The sequence below is a fragment of the Vulpes lagopus genome, chromosome 16 (genome assembly GCF_018345385.1).
Source record: "Vulpes lagopus strain Blue_001 chromosome 16, ASM1834538v1, whole genome shotgun sequence".
Lineage (NCBI taxonomy): Eukaryota > Metazoa > Chordata > Mammalia > Carnivora > Canidae > Vulpes > Vulpes lagopus.
In genome coordinates this window covers 3,269,088-3,281,101 of record NC_054839.1, presented here as the reverse complement: position 1 = coordinate 3,281,101, position 12,014 = coordinate 3,269,088, and the positions used below count along the sequence as shown (strand labels likewise).

Sequence of the window (12,014 nt, the reverse complement as noted above, 5' to 3'; positions counted from 1 at the left end):
GAAGGTCAGTAACCAGTCTCTCTTCTTAGCTTCTAACATCAGCAAGGGGGATAAATCACTGTGGCTTTCTCTCTTCCAACCTAAACAGTCTTTGCTTTTAATACTCCTGCAAAGGTCCAATTTTCCATCCTTTGTATCTTGATCTTTCATAAAGTAGCTTCCAATGTTGTGCAGAATAACAAGAGCAAACATACATAAAGAACACGGTGGTGGGAATTATGTTCAGGGTCTTGAAAACAGCAATTCTGTAAATACAGGCCAGTATCACTATTATGATTTTTTTTTTTACTATTATGATTTTTGATCGTGCTAGACTTTTCACTTTGGTCCACTTGTACATTATTAGGAACCCCTTCTCAAAGTCCCCGGAGATTAGGAATGTGTGCACCGTGAACACAGATGGCCTCTTGCATTTGAAAGAGTTCCAATCATAGGTTCATTTTCTGCTGCTGGCACAGCCACTGCCAGCCCAGCTCTGCGAGACACCACCCATTCTCAAGAGTTTGTCACCAGCAGCCGACTGTTCACTACCCAGTTGACTGGCACTTCTGGGGATGCTGACTGCTCCCAGGCCCAGAGGGTGAGCCTCATTCAGTGCAAAGCAACCAGTGTCTCTCCCCAGTAACCAAGACCACAACGGGCAGGGACCTGGCTGTGGTCCGTGGGAGTGAGGCCTGGCTGGCTGGGAGTAGGTGGCTCTGGGACCATTTGTATCTCTTTGAAAAGTACCCATGGAACAGAGACTGTCTTTACTGGGTATTGTTATGGGAGGATATGCCTTATGGGGCCGCTACAACCATCTTATAAACATGAAGGGACAGGCCTGAGAATAAAAAACAAAGATACTGAGGGTGGCTGAGTAGAAGGTGAGAAGGTCCTGCCCCCCTGATAATGCCATGGAGCTGCCTAATTAACCCAGCCCTGAACCCCTGTTACAGGAGATAATAAATCCCTTTACCGTTAAGTGGTTCTCAAAGTGTGGTCTCCGACTGGCAGCCTCGGCATCCCCTGGGATGTTGCTAGAAATGTAAATCCTTGAGTCCTACTACCCAGATCAATAAAAAGAAAGTCTGGGGACTGATCATCCCGAGATCTGGTCTAACAAGCATTCCAAGTGATCTTGATCAGCCTATGTGCTGAAGAACCACTGGAGTAAGCCACTGCTTGGGTTTTCTATTATCTGCGGTGAACTCTATCCTCATGAATACTTGTATGGTATTTTACACATCTTTTCTGGGAAATGCAAACATTTGATGTTTTTGTTTTACATGGGGTCACCCAGGAATTTGTGAGGTCTCAGATAGGAAAGCTGGAGGGAGGGGGCTGGGGCATCTCAGGTAGGTTTCTCGAGGTGTAAGGAATTTTGAGAAAATTTAGAGCTTTTAAAGTTCCCATCCTGGGTGAAAGGAGTGGACTCTGAAAAAAAAAAAAAGAAAAGAAAACCCAGGAGGTGCAGCTTCAGATCAGAAAAGCCAGTGCCCAGAAAAGCCCAGAACTTTCTCTACATGTAGTGGCAAAGGCCATGAGTCACTGGAGGGCTGAGGTGGATTCAAGTAATTGTTTTAGCACGAAATCAAGGAGGTGCTAAGGACAAGCAGGCACGAAACCACCCAACTGCTAAACAGTGTCCTTAGGAGAAGCGAAAACAAGCTGAAGAACAGAACAGAGACAGTCGGGGCTGCAAGAGTGAAAACCTGGCCAGATCCCGGAGGGATGTTTAGTGTTGCCCAGCTGTCAAGCACTGCGAGGCCACACTGCCCTGTCCCGTGGATTCCTGCCAAAGCAAGAATTGCAAACTTCCTAGTGCACCGAGTTGTATGAATCAGAGAAACATGGGTTAGCCGCAGGAGGGCAGTGATGGAAAAGACACACTGCACCTTTCAAAGGGGCGATTATCTCCCCATCATACTTCATCCAGGAGCATCAAAGTGTTGCTCTGATACATTAAATCATGCTTGCTTCACCGAAATGATAGCACATGGTCACTTCAGACCTCTGTGCACAAACAAATGAACAATCTGCCCAGGCCAGCCTGGAAACTTGTTCTGTAAGGTGTGACCTGGGCCCTGGAGTCCTGCAGGTCAGCTCAGATACTGGACTCTTGCAAAGACAGGTCAGAAGACTGGGAACAGAGGTGCATCTTCCAAATTCACTACTGAGACCACCTAGGGCTCAGAATCCAACTCTTCCTAAATCCAGAGTGGGATCTCCAACCTTCCCATCATTCTGTCCTACAAAACTTAGCCTTCTCCTCAAGGTTTCTAAATCGGTTTCAGGCAAACTCCTCCAGTGTTTGTGGAGTTTGTGGACCACAAACAAAGATGTTTGTGCATCTTTGCAACTACTCCCCACTTCATTTATAATCAGTTCTTTTGGGTAAATATATTTGCCGATTCCTATACGACTCTCCTAGAATGGCAGCTATGACCTGCTCATTAAAATAGATTTCAGGGCATCAAACCTGGGCAGGCCATCCTCCTCCTGTGTGTCTAATGAGACCTCACGTAATCCAGCCAGACATGAACGGGCTGCACCAAGTCCCTGAGCACCACACACAGCGTCCACCAGTCTTGTGACTTAAAAGCCAACCTTTAAAATTATCTGCCAAACTGCTCTGGTTCTATTTGCTCAAAAGAGGGGATACCCATGTTATTGCACTCCTGTAATTTCAGGGTAAATGGAGGTGCAGAAAAATTATTTCCAACAAGGAGGTAAAGTTGTTCTTGATAAAAATCAATAGTCATCATTTTTATGTTTTTTGCCTCCTAAATTGTACCTCCTGGCCCTGATGACTCTCTTGAATGCATTGGTTCAGCCCTCCCCCAACCGCATCCCTGGGAGAAGGCGGGGCCGGGACAGCACAAGCCTGCAGATGGGCTTCGACTCCAGCTCCCGCCCCCGCCGCTCAGAGCTACATACCCCCAGGAGGGACATTGCCCTCTGGTGCTCCAGCTGGTCATCTGTAAAATGGGGATGGTGTGTCTTACCACCTGAGGTTGTTATGAACTACAAAGGAGTGAATGTTCGTACAGCACTTAGAACTGTGTCCAGCCAGCACAGTTACACAACCTGTGTTTTGTGAAATAAGTAACATTTTTGTTTTCTTAATACACTTACTTTTCATAAATTTTGTCATTTGGGGAATATTATTGGGTTTCCAGGATTAAAACATTTAAATTAAGAGGCATCAAAGTATTTTAAGAGCTTCCTATTTACTTTTTTACTCTCAAACACCTGGAGTAGAGTGGTTTTATGTTGAACTCAGAATCATCCACACAGAAAAAGATATCCTTGAGGCTTTATTCATTTCATAAATAATGTATTTTATTTTATTGCATATGGCTGTTAAGGAGAGCATCCATGATCAATACAGACTAAATACAATGCACTATTCTAGATCCATTTATTGTCGTCTCCAGCAGCGTCACATTGACCCTTATATACAGCGTGTACAGTGGAAGACAGAGCAAGATAAGGTAAGTCTTTTGTCATATCACAATAGCAAGAAATATATTTAACATCTTGATATCCAGAAACAATACGTACCCAAAAAGAAAACACTGTTTAATAACTGTTAAAGTTTATATAGCAAAAAATATTTTAAATTTAAGGTAAGTCAGGCAAAATGTACAAAGACCCAATATACATTGTGAAGTTTTAGCAAACATAACATTTATACATTTTGGTTCCATTCTGTAAACTAAATTAAAAATGTAAATATTGCATATGCCTTTTTTTTTTTTGAAATGTACAGGATAGAGGAAAATTTAGTAATATTATCAACTTTTCGTTTTGCTTGTTGTAAGCTGCAGTATAGTGCTATGACTACGCTAAGTATAGGGCACTACTTACATACGCCATACACTGTATCCAGCAGGGTCCACGCTGTCCTGGGGGGATTCCATACAAATACCGTCCATCATTTCCGATTCCGAGTCCCAAAACTAAATCCAAATGTCAGGACATTTTATACATCTTCATAAAGTATATGCATCATACACTGAAATTGACCTCCAAACGAACATCGTATGGTCTATACACTGTCGCAATGTGTAATTTTAGAAAAGTAAAACTTAAAAAATGTTCAGGGGGATCACTTTACATTCAACTTTGTCTTGCAATACAATCCTCTGTTCTAAAAGTTCAGCATGGAAGCAGGAAGACTTTTGCATTGCCATTAAATATATTTTTAAGACATTGAATTTTTTGGTCTTCCTCTAAAAAAGCCTCATTTTATTAATGCATTATTCTATAGTGATATATATCTATATATTTATATATATTTTTCTCCAAAAAAAAAAAAAAAAGACAACTCACATCTCCAATGAATTAGTGTAACCTCTACAGGACTATCCGAGCAGAGAGGCACCGTGGACGTGCCCGGGGGAGGGGATCCTCAGCCCTCTGCCACGTGTCAAGGGGGCAGCGAGGTGACATGACATTCTGCTGGCCAAGGTCAGCAGGTTTGGGTGACACCTGTACTAATGGCCACAACACTGTTATCTTCAGAACACTGGAAACATAAAATGAGGGTAGTCTCGTTAGGGACTTTCTCGACAAGTCAGATGTACTGTGAGGTTTTTTTTTTTTTTTTTGTCTCCTTGTTTTTCTTCCTTTAACAACACAGGGGCCAGAATAGCTCTTATGCCAGGTTCTTTCCTTCCCTTTTCTTTTTCTGAGTTTTTGCGTTTTTTTATTGTTGCTCAGGGCAGCCTCACTAGCCGACATGATAGCGTTGAGTAAAGATAATACATTTTTTTTTTTAATCTGCCAAAGCCGTGACCACCCTTGGATCGCTAGCATGCCTAGGTGAATTTTTGGTTAAAGAAGTGCAAGCTCAAGATTAAGGATAGCAGAGACATTTGAGCTTGTAAATAGGATCAAAGGCTTTTTGCAATTTGTAGTACCTACATAAACATCTACATAGAGAAGATTAAACAAGTCTGTTAAAGGTAAAAAGAGATATTCACCCCCTGCCCCAAGCCCCCCACCCGCCCCCACTACCCAAGAGAGTTGATGATTTTCAAAAGAAGGTTGCTTCAGTTACACATAATTATTATTATTTATGAATCCATCTTTGAAGTCCAATCCCAAATGGCATTTCCATTGAGAAATGTCAGTCCCACACTGGGCTCTGAGTAAACACGCAGGTACCTGGATTGGAGTCCACGGAGCAGCTGCATCCTGGGACCAGTTACTAAGGCTGAAAGGCCGCGCTCGAGACACGCTCAGCAGAGATGCACACGGGAGGTCCTGCCGGCCCCCGGCCACGCAAATCCGGCTTCCCCTAGAACTGAGGTAGGACTGTGGTAGTTTTGAGTGCATGCCAGTAAATGCCAGATTTTACCACTCTCGTGGGTATTGGTGGAATCTCCTAGCATGCTGAGGGATAAATCTGCTTTGCCAAAATGAAAGTAAGAAGAAATAAAGACACTGGCCACAATTTAAAAGGCCAATGGGAACATCCAATTTTCTTGATTACAACTCCTTCGGCGAATTTTGTCAAACGAACAGAACACAGCACAAACAGCAGAATGATGAATGCCCCCGCGGGAACCAGGCAGAGGGGCAGGTGTCCTTGCCTTGTGGGTTTAGAGTCTAATACGGTGGCAGATGTTCCAAATCCTAGTCATTGCTCAGATCCAAAAAGAAAATTGTAAGCAGCTTCAGATTAACAAAACAAAACAAAACAAAACAAAACAAAACAAAACAAAAAGAACGCAAACCACCACCACCGCTGAGCATCTTCTTTCACTGTCATTTTCTGATGTGAGATGTCACGGTGACAAAGCCAGACAGATCCTCACTCTGGAAAAGAAAGGAAAGAAGTCAGTGGTGACTGTCACAGGGACAGAGCGATCCTGACTTAGAGGAAGAAACCCCTGGAGCCACCTTCACGGCCTGTGAAGGCGTGAACACTGCCAAATGCGATGCACTTTGGGAAGCCACCATTCACTCATTCTGTTTGCCAGAACAACCTGGAAGGATAGTCCCCACTCGGCGTCCCTGGATGCGGCTCTGGCGGGTGACGCGAGTTGTGAGGGGCGGTGCGCTCCGTGAGGCCCGGGGGGGGGGGGGGGGGGGGCGGGAGGCAGGCTGCACACCTTGTGCCTCGGGCCCTCGGCTCCGGGTGGGGGCTGCTGGCGAGGGGCCGGGGAGCTCACGAAGACCACGGGTTGGCACCAAGGGCCGGAAGCGCGTCCCGGAAGCTGTGCCATTGGGGGTTGGCGGGAACACGGGACATGTGGTGAGTCCACACCCTGCCTCGGAAGCCCTCCCACTGGATCGTGGATCCCATCCCCCCGAATGACCAGGATGATGCAAGTACCTGCAGCGACATGGACATGCTTGTCATCCCACACCCTCCTCATCTGCGTGGCTGCCTGGGGCAGGGTTAGGTCACTTACTCCCACCAGCCTGGTGGTGACAAGGCCTTAGGACCCCAGCCTGCTCTAACTCCCTCCTCCCTTCCAGGCCCAAGGATCAAACTTCCTTAACCTGTTCCTGATTTTCATCATTTCCAGCATGTTTTTACTCCCTATGTTCCTTCTTTGGCGGACAGACCAACCAAGTTGAGAGACTCCAACATCTCACAGCAAATTGCCTTCCTTTTTAAGCTTTTTGGCTTTTTAATCAAAATGCCAGGTGGTTCTTTTGCATGCCCATCCCCGTGATGGCAGCCGATGGGACACCTGCGGGCGCTGCTGGCCACGCCCTGCCCTACGCAGGCAGGTGCTCTTCCCTGGCTGTTGTACTCACAGGACCTGCACTTCCCAACACTGCCCAGAATCATTACAACTCGCCCCCAACTCTCACCCCACTACCTGTTTTACTTTGTTGTGAAGCTAATTCTTTTCTGTTCACCTTGAGTTCAGGGTGCTGCTCCCAGGAAGAGAGAATTTCCAGAGCACCATGCAAGCCCAGAATGAGCGCCTGAGAGCCCTGATGGCTTCGCATGCCAGGCCGTGCCCTGGTACTGACTCCGAGGGCTGCATCCCATGTGTGGCCAGAAAAACAAAAGGCCTGGACACACGAGCTTCTGTCAACTGCCAACATACACTGTAAACATCATACCTTTTCCTGTTTTCTCATAAGTCCCCTACAATGTGGTATTGCCATCATTTATTATTTTTAAAAAGCTTTATGTTGGGGCACCTGGGTGGCTCAATGGTTGAGCGTCTGCCTTTGACTTGGGTCATGATCCAGGATCCTGGGATCGAGTCCCATATCAGGCTCATTGCAGGGAGCCTGCTTCTGTCTCTGCCTCTCTCTGTGTGTCTCTCATGAATAAATAAACAAAATCTTAAAAAAAAAAAAAAGCTTTATGTTCTTTAAAAACTATAATAGGTGAAGAGTTCCCCCAAAGCAGAAACAAGGGCCAGATTTTGTCCTGGGAAGAGATGTGCCCTGGCTATTTCAACACTGTCCCAGTGAGAGCGCGTGTGAGAGCCCAAACCCAAATGCCCACGTTCCTTAGACAGCAGGTGTTTGCTAAAATCCACCTCCAAGTCTCCCCAAAATAAGAGCTTGCGTTTTCTCCCTGAGGTCCTGAGGAGGAGATGAATTCCTGGCCACTCCAGAGCAGGTGGTCAAGACACAGTGGATCTGCTGACATAAAGATTTTGGGTCAGAGTTTGTTTTCTTTTCACTCTGAAGCTTAGCTAAATGTAGCTGAATTGTCTCCTGTTAACCCTCAATCCATTATTGTGAAAACAGCTAAGCAAGTAAATTCCTCAATTTCCCAAACTTAAGAATAGTCCTAGATATGTGGGTTGGCTGCTCGTGAGAAATGCATTTTCCATTCACACTGGCAAAATTTGGGGGCCACAGCCCGCTCACTCCGTATGGAAGGAAGGCTTCACAGCAGTGACACAGCTCCAGTCATCAGATCTTCGTGGGCTCTCATCAAGGTGAACACGAGATTTTCCCTTTGTGCACTACAGCACAAAACCTTAATTTCTGCGCTTTAGCATGGTGGGAGTAGCGCTGAGACAGGCGGGATCATCTTTCATTCATACATTTGTGCACAGGGTGACTTTCGCAGGGCTGATAGGGAAGGGGGAGCCCTCAGGGACCCCAACTGCCAGCCTCCCCCCGAGTGGAAGCACGGCTCCCAGCCCACGCCTGGCGCTGAAGGATGGCCAGGCCACAGTCACCAGCATAGAGACAGGTGCACCACAGGCGCCAGAGGAGTGGGCTGGGGGCACACCAGTGATGCCATGCGCAGGGTGGGGACAGTAAGGAACCCAGTTCCCTTGGTCTCTGAGACCCTAGGGCTGCCCACACAACCCCGGGACACTATGGAAAGGGTAGACAGGGAGAGATCCTGAGGATTGGGGACATTGGAGGGGATGACCACGCACACACACGCATACACACACCTGGGGAGGTGACCACATACAGACATACACAGACACACACACACATACACTTGGGGAGGTGACCACACACATGCGTCCGCACTGTCACAGCAGGAGGCACCTGCTCCTGGCCATGGGAAGAACACCAGCTGAAGCTGGGCATGGCAGGAAGAGGACGCCCACCAGCTCTGAGACAGAGGTCCCAGCATGACGTGTGCTGTGCTCCCTACACGTGGAAAACACAGATGAATACGAGAGTGAATACATGCATGCAACCTGTCTCCTATGAGATTAAAGCAGCTGCTTTCCACAGTGCGTCTCGGTGTGGCAGTGGGAGGGTTAAGACACGGGGGGTCCCAGGCACAAGGACCTGGGGTCCGGACCACCTGCCACACCCGGCAGCTGCCCCACGACACCCCACCCATGGCTCACCATGTGTGCGCCCAGGGCCCTCCCCCACACGCTGCGGTTCAGGGAGCTGGCGGTGGCCTCATGTGCAACAAACAGCGTGCCTTCAGCAAGCATCCTTGTTTGGATGCAAAAGAAAGGAAGGCTGGAGCACCCCAAATCAGGTCACAAGGACCATGACATGATGATGAAAAGAATCTGGACAGAATCCACCAGAGGTGAATACTCAACAAGAACACACACAGGGAAGAAGGGATCGGTTTTAGAAACCTAACTATAGTTTTTAATTTGTTATAGAAAGAAGGCCCAACAGTGTCCCCAGCTGCCCTTCCAGCCCGAGGCTGTGGCACATGCTGGCTGGGGCCCTGAACCTGGTGGAGAAGTGGAGAAGAGGAGCGGCCGGAGGAAAAGGTGGCCTGGCGACCGCTCAGGAACTGGGCCAGGGCTCAGAGGATGCAGAGGCAGCAGGAACCCCTTGTTCCCCCATCCCCAGAGGAAGAGGAGAGTGGCAGGAGCTGGCCCTGGGAGCATGAGCATACTTGCCTTTTTCGTTTGTTTACTGACTTTTATTTATTTATTTTAAGATTTTATTTATTCATGAGAGACAGACATAGAGAAAGAGAGGCAGAGACATAGGCGGAGGGAGAAGCAGACTCCATGCAGGGAGCCTGATGTGGGACTTGATCCCGGGACTCCAGGATCACGTCCTGAGCCAAAGGCAGACGCTAAACCGCTGAGCCACCCAGGGATCCCTGTTTACTGACTTTTAAAGTAAGTTAAGTGATCTCTCCTCCTGAAAATTAATCCGCTTCATCCAGACTAGGAAATGCCACAAACTTGACATCCTCACCTTTAAATATTTATGACTTCTGAGGGTGATCCCAGCAAAATTTTATGTACTTTGTTATCTATGTTAATTCTAGTAGAAGAAAAGTACAAATTATTAATTTTATGATCACTCCACACTGAATATTCATTAAGATGGGAGACATTCCTGGAACTCATTAGATGTGGAGGCAAAATAAAAAACAAACATATCAAGAAGCATTGTTCATGAATGCAATTACCAAGGTATCTGGATTGTATCCTGAAGGTAATGCGTCTAAAAATAATTTAAACTTATTGGCATTCATTGAATTTGTCCTATAATCACACAGTACTGTTCTGTAGCTTAGACATTGCTTTGTAAAGAAACCCATTCACAGAAGCATTGGTCTAAAGTAGTTGATTAAAAAAAAAAACAACCTTGCATTAAAAAGATAGAAGCTGTTCCAAAGCATCTGTCACACTGGCCAGTTACTTTCCCATCTTGTTTTTGCTCTGTCACATGTGACAAATGACGCCACATGAAGAATAGGTTTCCATGTGCCAGGTATCATAATTTCTGAGGAGGAGGGATCATTCCTTGCCTTTTCTCTTCCATTTAAGAGCAATCACAATGCAAATGAGCAAGGACAATGTCATTAAAGACCCCACCTTCAATCTGCTCTATTTTACACACACACACACACACACACACACACACACACAACCAGAAAGAAATAGAAAACAAGTGGGAAGGTTTCTTTGCCATGGACAGCACAAATGTCAAAACACTGACATGTCTTGCCGATGGCAAGCTGGATTCCACAATTCCCAATACGTTAGTGGAAAGTACAGTGAGCATCATTAGGTCTAGAATGTTCTAGGGTGTTCCAGAGGTAAGCTGGGGAAATCTGCACCAGCAAATAAATTCAAGCAGCATTTTTCATACACATTCTGACTTATGACATTTTCGCTTTGATTTCTCAAAAGTATATGGGTCTGCATGTGTTTGGCTTCACAGTCAATATTTCAGTGCCCAGAATTTGGTACACAGACCTGAATGGTTGCAAGTCAGCCCCCGGAGGCTCTGGTTCTCTCTGCAGAGGGCCCCGTGGGTCCCACCCAGGGTCGCACGCAGAGCCTTAGGGAGGCCTGGGTGGAGATGGTCTCCTGCAGGGCTGTGTGTGAGCCATGCTGTGGGGCGCAACCCAGAACTCCACAGGTAGGGGCGGTCAGGCTCAGGTGCAGGGAGCAAGGGCACTGGAAAAGGGGAGTGGGGGAGGGGGCATCTGCACTTAGTAGGTAACAATGACTTAAACTTCAGGCACCTCTGCATTAAGACTGCGCAAATACTGACTTGCGTGACAAACAAAACAACGTACTTAACAAAACCCTACATTTCCAGTGGCAACTATGATTAGGAAGAAAGAAACTTGCAATAAGCCCAGACATGTCCTCTGGCCCATTTAAACCTTTGATGTGAAAACAGAGAATTACAAGAGAAAATAAACTTTTCAGTTACAGGAGAAATTCCTAGAAAAATAAACCTGATAATACAGTATCTCCTTACTTGAAGAAAAGCAAAACACTCTTGAATTACCAGGAAAAAAAAAAAAAGTAAGGTTAAGTGTGATAACAAGAGATTCTAAGAAAAACGGTTACTCGAACTTTTCATTTAAATCAGAAAAAAATAATAACTTGTACGGAAATTCGGGGAGACGAAGTTCCTCAGGACAGACGGAGAGGGGGCAGTAAATGACTTTACCAATTGTGCAAGGTTTAAAACTGTCTTCTATATGAGATCACTGTTTCCACTGACAGGTAAAATCATCTCATCATGAATGCTTGTTGGAGAAATGTCCTGGCACTGAGCTGTACATGATGGAAAGGACATGACACAGACAGGGACTAGAAGGTCTAGCCTGGTAGGAGGCTGGGGACCCTGAAAGGTGGCTTCTCCACCTCTACCTCCCATTGACCTTTTCACCAAGAGCAAGAGCCCTTGCCCTTGGGGTTCCAGCCTGGAGCTACTGCACCACCCCTTCCTCCCTGAACCACGACCTCAGCACACTTACATCTCAACTATTTGTTTCTTTTCTGTGCTTGTGCCCTACCAGCCAATCTCCTGCAGCAAGAGTGTGCACCATGCCAGGGCAGCAGAGTCCAACATTGTCCAGAGTGGAAATATGCCTGAATATTCATATTTAGCATAGACAGCAGAGGGGCAAAATACCCTCCTCCGGATTGCTGGGGGCCTTGCTCTTACATCATGAAATGTCAGGCCTTTCTAGGTGAAAAACCAGGTGAGGGAGCACCTGAGGCTGGTCAGAAGTAAAGGATGCTCCTTTACTTCGCCCAGGGCTCTCCTCCCTGCTCCACTGGGAGCATTTCTACAAATTATAGGAGAGGGTGGGACTGGGGAGAGGGAGAGGAGGTCCGCCT

The 12,014-nt window shown here is 46.6% G+C and overlaps 1 protein-coding gene across 1 annotated transcript in view; it reads right to left on the bottom strand.

Moving 5' to 3' along the window:
- Positions 1-3,302: 3,302 nt before the first annotated feature.
- Positions 3,303-12,014, bottom strand: part of IRS2 (insulin receptor substrate 2) — a 30,569-nt gene continuing 21,857 nt past the window's right edge. Inside the window, exon 2 of the mRNA XM_041731022.1 lies at positions 3,303-5,808. Coding sequence (XP_041586956.1) covers positions 5,804-5,808 — 5 coding nt within the window. The 3' untranslated portion in view covers positions 3,303-5,803. The remainder of the gene's footprint in view (positions 5,809-12,014) is intronic.